The sequence below is a fragment of the Cavia porcellus genome, unplaced genomic scaffold (genome assembly GCF_034190915.1).
Source record: "Cavia porcellus strain 051 isolate PalLab524CR breed Dunkin Hartley unplaced genomic scaffold, mCavPor4.1 scaffold_19, whole genome shotgun sequence".
Lineage (NCBI taxonomy): Eukaryota > Metazoa > Chordata > Mammalia > Rodentia > Caviidae > Cavia > Cavia porcellus.
The window spans coordinates 8,148,574-8,170,210 of NW_026947502.1; the positions used below are offsets into that span (position 1 = coordinate 8,148,574).

Consider the following 21,637-nt stretch of genomic DNA (forward strand, 5'->3'; position numbering starts at 1 on the left):
TATGGGCAAACAGAAGATGAAGAGTCGGACACTCAGGTGGTCCCTAGCATATCAGCCCTCCCCACAGGAAAATGCAGAACAAGAGAAAATGTGCACAGCCTCTGTCTGATACAGGTTTGAGCCCGTCACAACTTTGACTGGTCATCCAGCACGTGAATGAGCTCAAAGGAACTGAGGGTACTTAAGACAGGGCACAGAGATAGCACCTAGTGTAGGACAGAGCCCAGAACAAGGAGGTAATGCAGCAAATCGGTGTATCTAGAACCTGAATGGGTGGTCCTCGTGATTCTGCCTCAGTCCTGGAGATAGAGAAGGACCAATGTGTGTGGTGGTTGGAAGGTTGGACTGAGTAATTTCAATTGCCTTTCCTTCCCGAAATGTCTCCTGCTCTTATGTAGGTCATCAAACACACCAGGCAAATTCTGTGGCCATGAAATCATTGGTTCTTTGGAAGGTACTTGTATCTATAGCACTTGGATTAGATTGCTGACAGATTTGCTTTGGAGTTTAGTTTTCCTATAACGACATATTGCTTGGGAGACAATGAGACCCACCCACCATGGCTATCATGCTTTATAATAGCCATGAGTCTTTTATAGGCTGTAAGTACATGGAAGAAAATTAAAGGGAGCACAGTTAATAGGACCACCACGGAGGAGGGGCATGCATCTTCATGACCAAGAATTAAGTCAGAAAAACAAAACAAACTTTTTCTAAGTAAATATTTACCGTTAAATCAGTATATTTTATTCTGAATTCACATACTTTAATTATTAGTGACACTGGTAATGGTCTCTATGGCCCTTAATAGGTATCTAGCTGGAAAAACAGCTTAAACTAAAAAAAAAATTGAGGTTCTAATTTTAAGTTCATGAATTCTTCTTGGTGTCGGTAATTTCCTAGTCTCTACTAATTCTTCTTTGAAGACCCAAATTAGCCTTTTGATAACAAAATTCATATTTTCTGATTAGAAGGCAACTAAGACACTAGACTGGATCTCTCATTTCTTTGCACACACACACACACACACACACACACACACACACACCTTAAAAGGAGAAAAATATGCACTAATGTAAAAATATTTACCATGCCCAAGATCAACATGTTACACCCTTAATTTAAGCACCTACTTGTTGCATGACTTTAACCCAGCTTCTTTCTCACTCAGAACTAGAAAATAAAGTTGGAATAGCTGATCCTTAAGGTTCCACATGCGTGTGTAGAGTTAGTAATAATGGCTGTCTCCTATCAAATACATATTTAAAGGCTTGCAACAAGCTTCTCAGAGAATCCTCCCAACTATCCTATCAGATAGCTACTATTATAACTGCCTGTATCTTTAAAACCTGAGTTTCAGACAAGTTAAATACAACTGCAAGACTACACTCACTGGTAAATATCATATTCTGGATGCAGACCAGAGTTTTCCTTAGCAACTACACCTGGCAACCTAAAATGATGTGTGCCAAATTTGGTAAGGAGATTGTGGTAGCCATTTCTCTATCTGCAAGATGGGAATGATACCTCTCATAAAACATTTAGCAGTATATCTGAAATCATAGTTATTGCTGTAGAAAATATTGTCACAAAACACAGGCATGAAAAGCCAAGCAAAAATTAGATCTTAGGACACCTACCAGAGTCCTGTAATGGCATTTTGACCCTTTTTCCCATTCACTTCATGCAATCAGTTATCTTGGTAATATTAAAACAAAAACAAAAACAAACAGTTAACCAAAATCCATAAGAGAGCTTAAATTAAACTCCCTGGCTCAGTATCATTTTAACCTGGAAAAAGGTATTGAAACATTCTGAGTCAAAATTTGTAGAATGAGAATAGTAGAGCTTCCGAATGACAACCTCATAAGGGTTTAACACAGTGTCAAGAGTACAGGTAAGTCATTCCCAGGCCATGGGCTTGAATTCTAGCAATGCACCAGCTGTGCAGTCTTCACACAGGACTTCACTGTGCCTGATTTCCCCACAAGTATAACGTTAATAATAACGATGGAGGGTCTATCGGGGTTATTTTGAAGATGAAGTCAGATAACACATGCACAGCAAATGCTGAATGCACTAAGGATGCTCACTAAACATTTTACACTACCATTGTCATCATTGTGAAAATCTTGGTAGAGTGGTTCTTTCCTCTCTCTGGAACTCATTCTCTTCCCCTAAAGTGAAAGCATATTGTGTTTACCTCTTCTTTAATCCAGTGATGAGTTGGAAGAGCACTGCTTTGGAGGCCTGGGTGTGGTGAAACCAGACAGATGAGATGAATGATCATATACACTCAGCAGCCCAGGGAAGGAGGACACCACGCTCCATGAAGGGGCAGACACACTGTGTAGTCAGGAGTGCAGGGAACCAGCAGGACTCTGGTGGTAACAGGATCAGGTGTGTCCTGGGCTCCTGCAGGAGGATGTGATTTCTTGATTGACTAGCTTTCCAGATGGACAAGAAGGCTGAGGACCAAATGGATGCTTCCAGCAAGGCTGACAGGGAAGCTCAGTGGGTGGGTGACACATACGATGAGAACAAAGGAAATTACAAGGTTAGACCTTAGGGCCTCTGCAAGGTTTACTGATGATGTCGTAGCAGCACTTAAAGTTTTAGACCTTCGAATATAGTGCATCTTGGAGTAACAGCTCCAGAACCCAGAGTTCAAAGATTTCTTTTCCATCCGATTCCATCTCTCCCATAACCTGCGCCTTTGTCCTTCAGTTCTGCAAGTCCATCTTCCTTCAGGTCACCATCTTGGAGGCACTTTGTGTTTACGGCTGTCTGGCTGGAGCAGTGGTGGTGAACCTTTTAGAGCTTTCTGTGATAGCAAGCAGCTGGCCGCAGCATGCATTCCACGGTTTCACCATCACTGCATCAGAGCAAAGTGGAATGTGCTTCTCCTTCTGCCACTCCTGCCTGGTGAAGGGAGCTGAAAAAGTTTTATGGCGTCATTGAATCACAGGCGAGACGCTAGTAACTTGAAAGCTATGCTGGGCTATAACATTGCAACAATCCCATTACTACAATTCCTTTTCCTTCCATTCATCTCATAAAATATGGAATACTTTTTATTTTGTTAATTTATTTCAGAAAGAGTTGTTGGCTAAACTTTTTAACGTTGAGTCACTGATGTTCTACCTTTCTCATCTCACAATCCAAATCATGCTCTTGTTCCCCTAGAGCATAAGTGAAGGAGGTGCCGGAAAGGCAACGCGGCTTTGACATTGGTGGGTGGTTTTACATTCACAGGGCTACGTTCTGGAATAACACCATCTTCTCATTTCTCCTAGTACAGTACGGACTATATGACAAGTATGAGCATTGGAATCAGCTGGGAGAAGTGAAAGAGTTTTGTGGAATACCTGGTACTCTCTGAACAGTATCTTCTTTTGGTTTCTCTTTTGGCTCCAAAACATACAAACGAAAGCCACGAGGTGCCCCTCTTGTTGATCATTTTAGGATTCCCCCCATCTCTAAGCAGTCTACCTTCTGGAGGCTATCTAGTACACCTTGTATCAAATGAGGAAACAAAGCCCAGTGAAAGATATTGGTGTCTAGGGCCACCATAGGTACCCAAGGTCTAGAATATTTACAGTGTACCAGATAGTCAGGTCATTATAGTTATGTTCATGATACTCTCTAATATATATTTAAAAAGAGCTATTGTTCACATTTTTCTTAAGCTGTGATATCAGTGGGACATGTAGAACATCAAATGACCAATCTGATGAGCCACAGCTGGGGAAAAACAGGACAGGCTTCTTTGAATTCTCCTAACATTTTCTCCTTGGTCTCTTTAGCATGAATTATGTGCCTAATACTGACTTCATCTCTGACCTCTTACTGGAAGCACCAATTCAGCAGCTCTAAGCAGATCTTTGTAGCAGAGGAATTACATCCCCACAAAAGAAGACCTGATGAACACGGCCTTGTTTGGAAAGAAGGTCTTTACAAGTATAAGATGAGGTCACCTGGGAGGAAGGTGGATCCTTAGCCCCGTCTGTCTAGTGTCCTTACAGAAAGAAATGAGGCACACAGACAGACACGAAGAAAGGAGAGGGCCACACAGTGTCAAGGACATGCAGGGCAGGATGGAGGGATGACAGAGGTAGAGACTGGAATGCTAACAGTGACACCTGGGGCTAGGACAATGAGCAAGATTTTGGACTTCAAACCTCCACAATGGCAAGAAAACACATTTCTGATATTTAAGTCACTCAGTTTGTGGTAGTTTGTTACAGAATCCCAGGGGAACCACTATACATATGTGTCAATTGTGTTTCAGAGGCTCTCAGATGCAGCTAATGGCAACTTCAAGAGTAGCTGTGAAAGCCATCCCTCCCCCTACCAGCATCCTCTCAGGCCCAGCCTCATCACCACTTCTCAGCTCCAGTCATTTCCTGGGGAAGGCTTCCCTGCCATGCAGATGACTACAGGGAAGGCTTCTGGTGTCTGGAATGTAGGAGGCAGGGAGTTCAGAACTGCTCACCAAAAATGCTAATTCTCTAAGAGTCTGTGCATTTGAGAAAGTACAGGCCACATCAAGCCAAAAGTTCACCAAGTGTTCTTTTAGAAACTTCCCAATTCCCAATCAAACTGTTTGGACTCTTGTGTGTGTGTGTGTGTGTGTGTGTGTGTGTGTGTGTGTGTGTGTGTGTTTTTAATTTAAGTAGGAAAAAAAAACAGAAAAAGGGTACAAGTTACACAGAATTTCAGAAAAAATAAACAGTAGGAAATCACTAGTTAATAGATTACATATTGTTATCTTAGAGATAGCTGTTCAAGTTACAAAATTAAAGCATATAAAGTGGACATTCAAACAGTGAGACTGCAAACAGTTCTGTTCATTGATCCAACAAAACCCAGTAATATAAGCACGTACTAGTGCTCCTGTGACCTGTGACTAGTACTCCTGGGTTTATCCGCTGCTGCCTGCGTTTTCTCATGAATTCTACCTGGATCATCTATCACCCCTGCTGAACCACCAGCTCCTGGGCCACAGGGCCCAGCCTGCCTCGGTCTCTGCTGAGCAAATGCAACGCAGCCAAGAGGCACTGAAGTGAAGACGACCCAGGAGTGAAGCGGGAATGAAAGACCAAGAAATGAGGACTCTGGAAAGGGTCAGAGGTGAGCTGACGCCAGTGGCACCAGGTGAAGGTACAAAGTGATAATGGTAGAAATAGGATCATCAGACCCACAGCTCGGTGTTTCAGCTCAGTGTTTCAGCCTGGAAACATGGCTAACTTCATAGGCAAACACAGAAGCTGTTTCTTTGCCGCAAACACAGTGCTTGGGGCACAGATTCAAACGTCCCTACTTAGGCTGCAGCAGCATGTGAGTGAGACATTTTTTTAGTGGGTTGCCTGCCACTATCTGCAGGGGGTAGTTTAGAGTCTCCTGATCCTATGGACATAGCTGAACTCTGGCTTTGGGGGGCTGGATGATCTCAGGCAGAGGGTGAGTCTCCAACGTAAGATGCTAAATAAGGTAAAGACAATATTTCTGGCTGGAAGCTGCAGGCATTTCATGGCTGCTGCTTAGAGTGTCTTCCCAGATTTCAGTTTTGAAATAGCAAGTCCATTGTTGAATTTTAAGAAGTGAAAACAGGAAGAGACAGTCAGTAAGATTTCCCTGCAGAACAGGTTTTTAGATACTGGTAAGAGAAAGTGCACATGCAGGCACCTACTTGAGAATCTGCCCGCCAGTGGGCTTTGTTGTACCTTGTAGGAGACAAAGTAGTTGTGAGTTTCTCCTAAGGCCGTGCTTCTGGTGTGCTTGCATCAAGTGTGGTGGGATAGGTGCAGGGGATAAAGGTAATCCCAGCTCCTAGTGCCTGTAACAAATGTCAGGAGACCTTGCAGCAAGATTTCCACTGTGACCCACTGAGCAGGACAGGAGTGCAGAAGGGCTACATGCCTACTGACACAGGGAAGTCCTCTTAAAGTGGGCCAGGCGAGAAACTACCTGTGATACAGTGAAGACTAGTTTTGAAATTTGGATGTGCTAGACAATTAATTGGAGATCTTCTTAAAATTGTAGGTTCTAATTCAGTAATCTAAGGTAAGAACTCAGATCCTGCATTTCTAATAAGTACCCAGGTATTGGGGTCGGTAAACACTAAATCATGGAGCACTAGACAGTGAGTTCTCACTTGCAAGAGAATTCAAGTGATTATTTTACAAGCAAATCACTTTACGCACCTTTTTTCTTTGAAACAATGTACATTTTACTGTTACATTTCATCTTTTCCAAAACACAACTTTTCTTCCTCTTTAGTATCTATAACCTGCACATACAGTTTGGAATGTGTATTGCTTCTTAATCTCTGCTGGCCAAGCCAGGCTGAACTTGTCCTAGAATTCTCCTCATCGGGGCATAGTGAAACATCGGAAACCAAAGCTTTAAATTTGCAGAGTATGGGTCAAGACTTAGAAAAAAGTACTGAAGGCAGCAGAAAAATATTCTTTTAGCCACAAGGAGACTCAGGGTTGAGGAGAGGGGAGGAAGCAGAGGCTAAATCTGTAGTTTTTCAACATTCATGAGGCCACCCTTGCACGCAGGCTTGTTGCATGTCATCGGAAAGCCACTGTCACAGCCCCACACTTACGGCTTCTAGCCTGTGCTGATTCTTAACGTTGCGCTCTCTCAGTTACTCCTAGCAGAGAACATATTCTAAAATGCACCTTGGTTTGGAATTTCAAGTGTTAGGAATAGATTATTTACTTTTTATCCATGTACAAAAACCATGCAGGATAATAATGTTGCCAAGTAAATCTAAAGTATATATAAGATATAGTAGGGGACACAGATCCAGGGTCCATGCCCTGGGACGAAAAGTTAGCTAATTTCAGCATTTAATTAAGATGCAGACAGATATCCAAATGTCAAGGATGCCGTGTCAGTCGCCATTTAATTGGCAGCATTTCTTTCTTCCATCGCACATGTAAAGGGATGGTGAGCTGCACGTTAAACAGAGCGTTCAGTGAGAGCCATTACTGAGCAGTTGTGCAGCAGAAGAGAGAGCAAAACGCCAGCACTCAGATAAACTCTGAGGTGAGTAGAATTATGATTCTGCTCCAGGGTAAAAATAGTCTTTCTTTCCTTCTTCCCCTTTAGAGGTAAGGAGACTGAGACATCAGATGGGGAACTTCCCAGGCCCCTCTCCACGGCATGACCCCTCAGATGCAACTAGGCACCTAAAGCACAGAGTCCACGCTCTATGTGTCAGCTCAATAATGGACTCAATAGCTGAGAAAGGAATAAAAGCATCAGTTCCTGTGTGCTGGTCACTGTTCCCATGCTCGGCCTCTGCCACATTTACTAGCTATGACTTAAACCGCTGGATACACCTGTAAATGATCTTAGGGGCTTATTAAAACGCAGAAGGTCTGGGACAGGCTCATTCTACATTTCTTACAGTGCCCAAGTAATGCTGGGACTTGGAAAACAAACTATTTCTAATCCATAATCATTTAAGAAACACTATGAAAAGGACCTCTATATTCATTGGCCAATAAGCCCAATGATGACATCTTTCAAAACTGTAGCATATTATCAGGACCATGGCACTGAATAGTTATAAATCACACTACAAAACCTTCCCACCATCAGTGATCTCACATGCACACTTTTATAGATACAGGTTACTTCTTTCCTGGACCTAACTCCTTCTCAACCTTTGGCAGTCACTCATCTGTTCTGTATTTTCTAAATTTTGTCATCCTGAGAATGCTACACAACTTACAACATCTAGTTGTGACTTTCAGGATCAGTGTTTTTCACTCCGCGTTAAGTTGCTTTACAGATTCACACATTTTGCTCTGTGCACTAATAATTAGTTCCTTTACATAACTGAGTAGTATTCTGTGGCGTGGCTAACCTGCAGCACCCCTTTATTAAGAGATTCATTCCAGGACTCCTAGCAGATGCCTAAGTGCCGGATGGTACTGAGTCATAAATATGATGTTCTCCACTCATGCATGCATTAATATTTAATTTGTAAATCAGGCACAGCAAGAGTTTACCAGTAATGATTAGAGTACCATTTCTAATGAAATGGTATTTATTTAAATTTTAACAACTATTTCTAGAATTTTCCAAGTAATTTTTGTAGACTGTGGCTGACTACACATAACTTGAATTGCAGAGAGCAAACACCAGTGAAATTGCCTCTGTGGTTTCTTAAACATCTTGGTTAACGGTAATATGAAAATATTCTTTGTGTATTGCACAAATACATGCATGGGGTCTGTTATGTGGCCAGTACAGTGCTTGCTCTGGAGATGCAGTGGTGAGCAGATGAAGCTTTTTTCCTAAACGATGGTGCCACAGTGTGTTTGCTCAGCCGTTTACCCTTGGTAGTCTGTGTTGCTCCCAGTTTGGAGTGATTATGAACAAAGCTGTTGCCATCAACATCAGTGTCAGGTTTTGTGGGACTATAAAGTTTTGCTTTTCTCAGATAACACCCAGGAGGGGTCTTGGGAGCATCTCATGCATGGGTTTTTTTTTTTTTTTTTTTAGTCTTGTTTTTAATTTCATAGTATTTTTCAGAGTCGCTGAACCATTTCATGTTCCGTGAGTGATGGATGGGTGATCTGGTTTCTCCCTCTCTTCATCAACGTCTTGGATTGGCTCTATTTTTCATTCTGATAAGTGTTTAATGGTATTTTAATGTGGTTTTACTTTTCACATTCCTAATGTTGAGTGATGTTAAATATCAAGGGCTTATTTACATCTGTAAACACTATAGAGAAAAGTCTCATCATATCTTTTTCATATGTTCTAATTAGGTTGTTTGCTTTTATACTACTGAGTTTGAGAAGTTTTATATGTTCTAAAGACTAGCTCTTTGTTACAAGGTGTGCAATTCATCTTTCTGGTCTGCAATTTTCTCTCATCCACTTATTTATTTGGTACCAGGGATCAAAGTCATGACCTTGCCTCTGCCAGGCAGGCACTTATGCCACTGAGATACATCCCCAGTCCTCTCTCATCCTTTTAAAATGAAGTCTTTAAAAAATGAGTTTTAATGAATTCCAAATTATCCCAATTTTCCTTTCACAGACTATATTTGTAAGGTCAAACTGCATAACCTGGTTACACAGCCCTGGATAGTATTACATTTTCACTCTTTTTTTTTCTTCTAAAAGCTGCATTTTTATATATTATAGTTAAGTTAGTAGGCCATTTTGAGTTACTGGTAAAGTTGTGCATAATATGTATATGAATTAATTCTCAAAAATGAATATAATTATTATGTATTCTATGTAGTAGTATATAAAAAATAAAAGTAAGACACTTAGGTCAATGTAATTTTATTTTCTGTTTATGGATGTCCAGTTGCTCTAGAACCATTTGTTAAGACTTTAGTTGGCCTATTGCCCTCTCTATCCTTATGCTTATTTTATTACAAATGCCCAGGAATTTTATTTTACTTAACAGAAAGAATAGTGAACATTACTGACATTCTATCTGCTTCAAGGCACAAGTCCTTATTAACATTTAGCTTTGAAGGATTGGATGAACATATTTTACATACAATGGTGGACAAGACATAGCTCATAGTAACAATTTTAGGTGCAAGTAAAAGTGAAATGTGTAAGAATATCTATAGTATTTACAAGTAGCATGCTCAAAACATAAGGTAAAATATGTTTTAAGACATGGCTTTGAGATTCATCTTTTAAAAACATTTTTAGTAATTTTTTACATTCACATTTCTTAGTTTCTACCATCAAAACTTATACTATCCAAGTGTGCCTTTGATGAAAATTCAGTTCTTTGATTCTGTATTTCTAAAAGCATCAAACTGAAAGAAGTATCAAGATTACCCAAATCATAAAACAGCCTTGAATATCCATTTCTGGGAGGAAAACTAAATGTCTCAGTATTGGCCCATGTTGGTCAGGAGCATAAATCTAAAATAAATCCAGGTTCAAGAACTTAGCTGCATTACCTTAATAAAAGTAATTTATGACCCATAATTACTTCCATCATCTGTAAAATGGGACTAAGAACACTTACCTCATAGAAATTTTGAGATTAAGTAAAAGAACAAAGCTACAATACAGGTTCATTTGCTGCTTTGCAGGTAAGGAATTAAAGATTACCAAAGACCTCCAGTAGTAGTAACTCCACCTTTCCTTAACTATTATGTGCCTGCGTGTCTGTGTGTGTGTGTGTGCGTGCGTGTGTGAGTGTAATAAGTACTGCAGTAAGTTAATGAATCTTATTTTAGTGTAAGATAAAATATCTTTTGAAAGTTAACTATGACTCTTTAGCTAGTCATTGATACTTTGGTGTAAAGTTTACATAAAATTAAGTGGGGGTGGGTTAGAATCTTTGCCAAGAAGGTGGTTTTCACCTAAGCAAGAGACACAAGAAGATACTGAAGGGGAAGCAAAGATTAAAGCTGGAATAAAACCTTCCGGGCTTCCCAGGCCTGGGCAGCTTGCTAGAGCGCACCCTCCTGAACCTCCCTGGTAGAGTCTGACACCAGGTCCTCAACTTCTCCCCCACTGGGCAGTGATCTCTGTGGTGTGGATTGGTTCAAAAGGTGGGGACATTAGGACTTCCTTCCACTGATTATAGGGGTTGAAGCAGATGAAGAATCATCCAGCTGGAGAAGGAAGCTGAACTTTACAAATGCAGGTACAAGAAAAAGCCAGGGTCTAAGAAACCACTGTTAGACCTAAGAGCTAGACTGAACTTCAGCCCTTCTTGGAAGAGGAAAATTGCCAACACTCCGTGTCTCAGCTCCACGTGATCTCTGTAAGAGCTTCATTCACTTTCACCCCATCAAATGGTGACGATAGTCAGCAGTGAAGCCAGCCTCACATTTCCACAGCACAGCAGCCCCCAGAAAAGGTCAGCTTCTCTGACTATTCTTAGCTAAACCATGTCAAAACCCGTCACCGTGGCCAGGGAATGGGACAGTCTCATTGGCTAGAACATCTGTTTAACTCTCAAACTGGAAATGAAAACTGACTTTTCCTGATCCGTATGATCTTTATGTTAAGAACGTGGAGAGGAATAGCTTTTGCTAAGAAAATTGATTCTGAGAAGACAGAAACTATAATGTCCATTTCAACACGTGGAACAAACTGCCTGCCTCTTCTTTAGCAGCTTCTCCAGGAAGCCAGTTCAGCTCAGGTTAAAGAGATCACTGGAGCAAAATAGTTATTAGGAGGTTGTATCTGATAGCTGACCAGAAAAGCATGTTAAGGCTGCTCTTCAATGAGGATGGTAGAAAATCAGGCAATCTGAATTCTGAGAGTCTGACGATAAGGGCAGGAAATCAGAGCAATATAGGGAGGGGGAGGGCAGGATGGAGGGGAACGAGGGCAAGCTAGGCTCGGAGTGGAGGCCTGCTTTGGGCCATGCTGGGTCAGCAGGGCTTCGCTGCTGCTCTTCACCTCAGCGCACCTGTGAAGCAAGTGAGAAAGCGCTTTCTTTGTGAGAGCTGTACCTTCTAATAATATCCTAATTTCACATGTACTTTGTTTCTAAGACCTCAAGGTATGTGATGAACTTCAGTGTTCCTGTGATCCGCGACTTCTTCCTGTCAGGAGAGAGAAACTGAGGCAGAAGGGCTGGGCAGGCAAAGTTCTCGAACAAAAAGATGGCTAGCATTCTACTGCACAAATGCTACTTTGTTGCCATCAGACATCTTTCTCCTCATCCAAAGGTGGTGGCGATTTCTATGCAGCAAGGGCACATACAGCTCTCCATGTGGTAGTGGCAGCAGACGGGCTGCTCAGTCCTTTCTCCTCTCTAAATCACTCTTCCTCAATTCCGAGGAAAAGTTATTATGGAACAACAAAATAAATCATAAACTTGAGCTTTATTTTATTATATCAAAATTTACATTTCCACATCTGTTTTGGAAATCACCATCATCATCTTTTTAAGGAAGAAATCAATACAAACATTGATGGTGATGCCTGGTTTCTACGCTGGAGATAACACAGACCAGACCATTCCTAATGAACCCAAGCTCGTCGCTGTCCTCACAGTGTTTAATAAAAGGAAGTCACTGACCCTGATCAAAGAATCAAAGGAGGAACCAGATCTCACATGTGTCACATTCCTCTGCTGGTGAATGATGGCTGTGCTACTGAAAAGAAGCCAAAGTGGCCAGGAGAAAATCTGAACTCACAGAAAGCTATTTTGAGAATGGCAAGGCAATAGCTCTTTTCTATATGGCAATTCTATCTACCTAGCATGGCATTACTGATCCCTCAAGAAACTTACTCAAACACTTCCCCTTTTCTGATTTCTGAACCACTGGACCCTCCTAGACCTCAACCCCAACTCCTACATACTGTGCCCGCCAGGAGGGAAACTGTATCCTTCCATGGCTATCTCGTTGGAGGGAACATTTAGTTACCACACTGCCTTTCAATTTGGTCTTTCTGATAGACTTCCCAGCATCCGGGGAATTCTCAAGATTGCGAGGGAAATGAATTCATACCTTGAGAAACACTGGTAAATTTCCTTGGTGACAGGAATGCTGAGGTCAAAATGGCAATGCAATAGTTTCTGGGAAATATTTCATCTACAACAGGCTGGAAACTTTGATCTACAAGTTAAAAACATTTATACCTGAATAATCCATTCTGCAAATGCTTTGTTGATAAGCCCAGCTTTACCAGAGATAATTAGGATTCGAAATCACAGTCTGAACTCCTACTTGAGAAACCATCAAACCATAGAGTGATAAAAAGTAGACCTGAGACTCTATCTTTTGTGTTTTTACTTGGAACACATCTTGGTGAGTGTTAATATTTGGGACTCTGAAACCCTGCCGCCATACACTGAATCCCTTCCTTACTGTACTGCGGATCCATACAGGGGCTTTGTTGTGAGCAGGCTCTCATCTCTTAATTTTTTTTTTTTTTTGAGACAGGTTAAATTGTTAGGTTGAGCTTAAATTCATTATCCTCCTGCCTCGGCCTTATCAGTGTGAAATCATATGTGTGTTCCACCACACTCAGCTATATAAATTGGGTATTTTTGTATCAGGTACTTATTCAGTCACAGGCAAATATTTACTGTGCACATACTAGGTGACAAGTCCTGGTTCAGGCACTGGTACACATGGATTGTTATAAATCGATCAGCTGGGGATTCTTTTTGATCCATGACAGTGGACATATCCAATAGAAAAAGTGCCGCTTTCTTGAGGTCAGAGGCTCCTGGCTTTGAGGACAGTGACTCTCAGCTCTTGGTGCCACTGCTGGGAGCCTTGACTGTAGGCACCTCTCAGCTCCGATGTAGTTTCTAAGTCACAGCCCTGAGTGCAGTCATAGTGAACCTTTTAGAGACGCAGTGCCAAACTGCAAAACAAAACCCTCTTACTTACTAGCATACCAATGGAGCAATAAAACCTGCACACTGAGGTTTTGTTTTAGAAAAAAACAACTCTACATTAACATCTTCTGTCTTCAAAGAATAACACCCACGCCTTAGGTTCACCACCGTTTCCCTAGGAGCTGTCACCCTCCACAGCCAAAGCATGTAAGCACCAGTGAGCTCTTCCCCAACTCTCAAAGCTTCTCTGAGATACCCTGTTCCAGTCTCCACTGACTGCTCTGTGACCTCACCTTGCAACCTTTTTCTTTTTTGCTTGTCCTCAGACTTCAGGACTCAGGCCTCTGGCTCCCCCTGGGACTCAGCTTGGCCCAGTGGACTCAGTCCTGGTTGGTTTTTGCCCTTCCCTTGGCTTGTATTACTAGGCCCAGCCTCCTGTAGACCTTCAGTCTCGTCAGACTCTTTACGGTCAATAAACCACAGCCTTTAGGATCAGTAAACAGGACCTTTCAGTGCTGACCCCTTTGCCCACTCTATCCTAATAAAATTACCAGCAGGAAACAGGATCGCCTATGCAAAGCCTTTGTCAGCTTCGCACTGACCCATGCACTGCTGCAGGGCAGATAGAGCAGGGCAGGGCTATCTTCAGATTGACCCCAGAGGCGTGAGGGAGCACTGCTTACACAGAGAAATGGATCATGCAAACATGGGCCTTCTGTGTTTTGCAGACCTTGCCAAGGATTTTGGAATAGTGTCAGAGAAGGTGGGCTCCTTAGCAGGGTGGAACCATCGGGAGCCACCATGATGCAGAGCCATATGGGATGGGTACATTTCTGAGGCCTGTTGTCCCTGGCGCCCACATCTTCCGGGCAGAGGCAGGAAGTTTGCGACTGGCTCAGTCGCCCCAGGGAAAGCTCTGTATACAATTCAGATGCTTAACAAAAATAGCTTGGCCCAAAAAAAAAAAAAAAAAAAAAAATGTTTGTGGCATCTCCAGGAAGAGCTGTAGTGTTAATTATGGCCCCAGAGGACTAAACAAACCCTGAAGACCATTAGCAAAGCACTACACAGATACTGTGCCTAATGCAAAGACTGAGGAAGAACCAGGTTCTTCTTGCATTGGGCACAGGTCTGTGTTGCCCTCAGGGCAAAGGCAGCAGTGCAGGAAGCACTAATGCAAAGACTGAGGAAGAACCAGGTTCTTCTTGCATTGGGCACAGGTCTGTGTTGCCCTCAGGGCAAACAGTGCAGGGAGCAGCAGAGGGACTTGAGAGCCACCTGTCAGATCAGGGGAATGGGAAGAATTGGGCGTTTTGTCTCTATCCTGATGAATTAAGGGACTATCAGCTCTTTAGTGTTTTGAAGCGCCTCGTATGTCTTACTCCATTTAGTTAGCAGGGAGTCACGGTGGTGCAAGCCTGTAATGCCAGGACTTACAGAGACTGAAGTGCAAGGGTCTCAAGTTCAAGCCCAACCTGGACACCCTGTTTCAAAACAAAATAAGTAATTTAATAATGACCAGAAGTGCATTTTTGTGTGAAGGTGCCCTAGGATGAAAAAAACATCATAGTCCTGCAAAATGACTTTGCTTCTAACTCAACAAATTATACTTGAATTTCCTGCCATGGATCAGGTCCCCATCACTGCAATTCAAGCTCCTCCAGAAGAGAACTATGTGGTCACTGATTCCTGACTCCTAAATAAACCATCAAGAACATTGTTTCCCAGCCAACAATTGCTGGGAGACTTACTCAGATTTGCACAGTGATCATAGGTACCAGGCCAGCCTTGTAGCCTCAGTTGTGTTAATAAAATTCATTCTTCATAGTTAGTGGCAGGAATTGGGCATTTCAAAGTACTTTGCTAGAAAACACACACCTAAACATTAGAATAAACTTTGAATAGAAAATAATAAAAATCAGTGCACGCACACTGAGTCCTTGTACAGTATATGTCAATTTCTGTTGCAAACTATTTAATTTTATTATCTATATTTTCACAGTATCTCATCTAGGTGTTGAATTTTTTATGCTCATTTCTGATTGAGAAGGTTAAAGCATGGGGAATTTAGGACATTTTTCCTAGACTAAAAGCTAAATGAGATGTAGCAAAGCTAAGAAATAAACCCAGGGCTATCCCATTAAAAATCTAAACTGCTCAATAAACTCCCACATCAGGAAAGCAGAATGAGCTCAAATAAACAAACTAATATTGAACCTCAAACTTCTAGAAAAAGAACAAATTAAACCCACAGCTTGTACAAGGGTGGAAATTATGAAGATAAGAGTAAAAATTAATGCAATAGAGACTAAGAAAACAATACAGAGAGTCAATGAATCAAAGATCCCTGAAAGAATAAATAAAATTGATAAACCATTAGCCAACCTCATCAAAAAGAGGAAAGAAAAACACAAATTGAAGCAATTTGGAATGAAAAGGGGAAATCACAGTGGATCCCACAAAAATCTAGGAGGTCATCAATACCTATTGTGATAACTTGTATTCTAACAAGATGGAAAACACAGAAGAAATGGACAGATTCCTAGACACATATGAATTGCCAAAACTGAATCAAGGAGATATAAAAATTTTAAATAACCCAGTATCAATAATCCAATTAAATTGAAACTGTAATTAAAAATTTGCCAACAAAGAAAAGCCCACGCCCTGATGGATTCAGTGTTGAATTCTATAAGAAATTTCATGTCATTAATGCCACTAATGCTGAAATTGTTTAAAGAAATTGAAAGGGAAATAGTACTTCCAAAATCATTTCTGATCCCAAAACCAGAGAAGAATTCAACCAAAACAGAAAAATAAAGGCCAGTCTCCTAATGAATATTGATGCAAAAATTCTTAATAAGATAATGGCAAACAGAATGCAACAACTCATCAAGAAGATTGTACATCCTGACCATGTAGGATTCACTCCAGGGGTGCAGGGAGGTTCAACATATGCAAATCAATAAATGTAAACTTACTACTAGAATGAAAAATAAAAATCACATAATCATCTCAATAGATGCAGAAAAAGTATTTTACAAAACCTAACACCATTCATGATAAAAAAAATCCTATAGAAAATTGGAATTGATGGTCTTAAACTCAATTTTTAAAAAGGCATTTATGACAAACCAACACTCAACATCCTATTCGATGGTCAAAATCTGAAAGCTTTTATTCTAAAATCAAGAACAAAACAAGGATGTCCATTATCACCATTCCTATTCAATATACTTCTGAGAATGTTATCTAGATCAATTAGACAAGAGAAAAATAAAAAGAGATAAAGATAGGAAAGGAAGAAGTTAAATTATCATTATTTGAAAATTATGTGATGTTCTACATAGAACACCGCAAAAAAATCCACCAAAAAAACTTATAGATTTAATATGCAAATTCAGTAGTATAGCAGGATATAAAGTCAACACTCAAAAGGCAATATCATCTCCCTGCACACAAGCAACAAACTCACAAAAAGAGAACCTGGGGAAAGCACAACCTTAACAATAGCATCTTAAAAACTGAAACACTTGGGGATCAATTTAACAAAGGGTGTAAAAGATCTGTACAGTGAAAATTACATTAACCTAAAAAAAGGAGATAGAAGAGGATATCAGAAAATGGAAAGATGTCCCTTGTTCTTGGCTAGCAAGGACCAACATAGTGAAAATGGCCATATTTGCAAAACTGTTATACAGATTTCATGCAATCCCGATCTAAGTACCATTAGCATAACTCATAGAACTAAAAAAAAAAAAAAAATCCCTACAATTCATCTGGAACCTGAAAAGGCCTAGAATAGCTAGGCAACAATTTTAGGCAACAAAAGCAAGTCAGGGATATCACAATTCTTGACCTAAACTGTACTACAAAGCTGCTGTGATAAAATCAGCATGGTATCTGAAAAAACAGACAGACCTGAGGATCAGTGCAACAGAATAAAACATGCAGAAACAACACTAATTTACTCTGTCACCTTATTTGACAAAGGAACCAAACATGTTCACTATAAGAAAGAGTCTCCCTGATAAATGCTGTTGGAAAAGCTGGCTTTCTACATGCCAAAGACTCAAAGTAGATCTGAGTCTGTCAGTATGCACTAAACTAAAATCACGATGGATCAAAGCTCTAAATATCAAAACAGAAACACTATATTTACTGGAAGAGAAAACAGGTAGAAATCTCAGACATAGGTGTAGGCAGAGACTTCGAAAGGAAAATATTACAAATAATCAACAAATTGGATCTCACCTTATTAAAAAGCTTTTTCACAGTAAAAGAAATCACCAACAGAGTAAAAAGACAACCCACAGAGAAGGAAAATTATAGCCAGTTGCCTGACAAAGGGCTGATATCTAGAATATACATAAAACTAAACACAATTGCAACTCCACTGAAATTCAAAGACCCAGTTCAAAAATGGGCACCTGAGATGAATACAACCTTCTCAGATGAAGACATACAAATGAAAAATACTTACATGAAAAAATATTCAACATCGTTGGTCATTTGAGAGATGCAAGTTAAAACAGCACTGAGATTCCATCTCACCCCACCAAGAATGACTGTCACCAAAAAATCAACCAATGGCAAATGCTGTCAAGGGTGTAGGGAAAAAGGAAGCCTTCTCCACTGTTGGTGGGAGTGTAGACTGGTACAGCTACTGTGGAAATCAGTGTGGAGATTCCGCAAAAAAACTAGATCTGAGGTTCCATTTGAACCAGCTATTCCATTTCTGGGGTTTTCCTAGAAGAGTTAAAATCATCTTACAACAATACATGGTTTGTAGCAGCACAATTTGTAATAGCTAAATCTTGCAAACAACCCAAATACACATCAAACCAAAAAATGGAATAAAATACTTACTTTTATACAATGAAGTACTACTCAACTAAAAATAAGGGTAAATTGGAGGCTTTTATGAGTAAATGGATGCAACTTGAGACCCTATTCATAAGTGAAATAAATCAGACCTACTTGTGTAAACACTGCATTATCTCGTTAGTGTGAGAAACTAATCAAGTAAATAAGATCCAAAGTGTACCATTGATATTGTGAATTGAGAAGAAACTTTTCCAAAGAAAAGACAAACTGTGATGGGGGAAAGGAGAAATATAGAAAGGGAAAAAGAAAAAAAAATATGTATACATGAAATAGTTAAAGATGGTTATATACCTAATTTCTCTTAGTTCATTGAAAAAAAAAGATTGTACGAATATTGTTTGGAAAAGACATTATTTCTATATCTTGTACTCTGAATAACTACTATGAAGACAATATGCAATGTATTACTAATTATAATGTCCCTGTAACCTGTTTTGAAACTGTTTTTACTTGTTTTCTTTTTAAAAATTTTTAAAACCTGAACTGTTAATCATTATACCCTATCATCTCTCTATGAAAATTACCACAAAATATAATATATAAACTATAATAAAAACAAAACCTCTAGGAATAGATATTCATACAGCACCAAATTTTTAATTTTTAATTTTCAAAGTTAGCCAAACCAGCCAGAACACTGCTTAAAGAATCTGTCCTGATCTTGCTTTGGGTGAATCCTATCAGCATCAACTCTCCCAATGATTCTTTATCACCTTTAAACTGAAGCTAAGCCTTATCCTCTGCACGTCTTCCTCTGAGTTCCATTTCCCTCTGCATGCTAGAGTTGAATTTCTTGCCATCTAATTACATAGCAGGTGAAAGAAAAAATAAAAAAGAAACAGCACTTTACGGTCAAAACCGTTTCCATTCCAAAAGATTCCAGGATCATATTGGGTTCCACTATTATTGTAATTTGCACAAATCCCAGGACCCTCTGATTATAAAGATATATATTCTGGCAGCCAAAGATGTAAGAAATACAAAGTTAAGCCAAAATCACATGAACTCTGAAAAGAGAAGTTCCATATAACTCACAAGAAAGCTTCTGCAAACTGTCACATTGCCCAGGTTTTAACCCTCCAAGTGTCTCTGTTTCAGCCTGTGCTCACCTTCTCTCTAGAGGCATTCTCAGCTGGGTCTGGTGCACAGCCACCACTCCCGTTTTTCCAGAGTCTTCTGAGTGTTCCTCTTACAATCACCTCTTGGCTGAGGGCAGAGGGACAGGAAGTACCAGCAACAGTGAATTAATAACCAAGCAACCAAAATATGCATCAACTAGGTGAGTCTAGGCATGGAAGTTTCGTCCTACAACTGTTCATAGGTTTAAGAGGAAAATATGTATTTTTCACTCCACCTATTTTTTAAATTGAGAATCCAAAATCCAGAGAGGCAAGAACAAATTACACCACGGCATACTTTCAGGCTTGTGAACAGAAGCTCCTCCACCTCAGCCCATGGGATTCCCCAGAATCTCCTGTTAGATGCACTGTATCTAACAGGAGAATTGATTTACTGGATCCAAAGCCTCTTAGGTCTCTCTAACAGGGTTTCCCGGGTGATTGCCCACTGCCAGGGCCCCTGTGGGAACTGGAGATACTGACTTTCCTCGCTGCAATCCACGGGGGCCTTCCCAACAGCAAAAAGAAAGCTCCCAGCTTCTTAAGTAATCACCCTGGCCTCCAGCTCTGGGGCTGCACACTCCACAAATGGCTGGTTTTTTATTTAATCAATTGCATTATGCATTTATTGCCTCGTTTTTCACCCAGTTGTAGAGATTATTACTTGAATAAATCTTAGTGAATTGGAAATGAGCAAAGAGGAATTACTTAAAGACTTATTAGGAAGACGTGTTTCCCTTCATTGATCCAACAGTCCTCATATACTACCAATAAACTCAATTCTCCCTTGTTTTCGTCAAAAAAAAACAAAGAAATGTTGCCGCAATATGCATATGTAACTAAAAGATCCCCTCTGAGGGATTCCTAGCCAGAATCCTTTCATGGGGAAGAAAGTAGGAGCTGTGTGTGTGTGTGTGTGTGTGTGTGTGTGTGTGTGTGTGTGTGTGTGTTTATTGGTACCGAGGATCGAACTCACAATCACCTGCTTGCAAAGCAGGTGCTTATGCCACTGAGCTAAATCCCCAGCCCCTATGCAAGGACAACAGATATTGATGGGAATCACCCTGAGCTCTGCCAGTGGCTGTGTCCACCTGACAGAGAAGAGACAGCAGCACCTGTCTATTATTTCCCTCTCTGTTGGGCTTAGGTACCACACACACACACACACACACACACAGCTCTTCATAATACCTGGCCAGGACACCAAGTACTGGCCCTACTTAATTAGGACCCTGCAATGAATTCGAGCCTGAACAAAGACCTGAATGTACCTCTTTTAATACTTGGGCCAAAGCTTCCGTGAATTTATAGAGTTTTCAATGGACAAGAACAGAAATACTACAGTGTATAATAGATACGGACTTTCATGAGCTCCAATAACTGGACTGCAGGATGGACCACCTCCTGGAGCCTGCCTGGAGGAAAAGAAAAGGGCACAGGATGAAAATGAGGGGCCGAAGAGAAACATAAAATGAGAAGAAGGGAAGAGAGGGAGACAGAATAGTGTGAGAGAGAAGGGGAAAGGCGGAGGAGGGGACAGACTGCTCAGAGTAACTACTCTAAGTCCTGCCCCAAACAGCCATGAGACCCTTGTAGATCAGGATAGACTTTGGAGTGGAGCTCCTGGCTCAGTTAGCCTCCCAAAGGACAGAGAGGACTTCAAGGATTTAGTGACCAGAACTACAGGCCTCCCTGCCCAGTTTGCTCTGAAAGGCGATTCCATCTCTCTCTGGAGAGCTCAGAGTTGCCCCAGCACTTCAGACAGAATCAGAGTAGGTAGAAGAGGAGCCACCTAGACTGCAAGAGAAATAAACTCGTGGCTGATTTTCTGCCCAGAGGAGTGATAAGAATTTTGCTTTTTAAAGTGAGATGAGAGAAACATTAGCAGTTCTGCTTGGGGAGCAGTCCTGGCTGGCACCTGAGGCGTAGACTTGGACTGAAGACGGTTTGGGATGCAGAGAAATTCCAGCCACCTGCCCCTCCCATTTGTCACCTGCTCAAAATCCCAGACATTGTGGTGAAAGATGCTATTGCACGCTAGAGGCTGGGTAGGCCACACACACACACACACACACACACACACACACACACACACATACACACACACACCTTGTCTTTGAAAACCCTTCTGATGTCCTTTTCCACTTATATTTGTAAAAGAATTGTTACAAAGTAACCCTAACACACAACACAGTTCACAGAATGAGAAAACAGGGGGATTTAGTTATTGGCTTATCATCTGGACTTGACAACATCACAGTTTCTCATAATTTTTTTCAAAGTTTCCACTTGAGAGAAGTATATCAGAAAAGTAC

General features: G+C 40.8%; 1 protein-coding gene across 1 annotated transcript in view; it reads left to right on the forward strand.

Moving 5' to 3' along the window:
* Positions 1-2,455: 2,455 nt before the first annotated feature.
* Positions 2,456-21,637, forward strand: part of LOC100726767 (protein SGT1 homolog) — a 44,248-nt gene continuing 25,066 nt past the window's right edge. The window contains exons 1-3 of the mRNA XM_003473300.4: positions 2,456-2,557; positions 2,728-2,925; positions 4,292-4,465. Coding sequence (XP_003473348.1) covers positions 2,456-2,557; positions 2,728-2,925; positions 4,292-4,465 — 474 coding nt within the window. The remainder of the gene's footprint in view (positions 2,558-2,727; positions 2,926-4,291; positions 4,466-21,637) is intronic.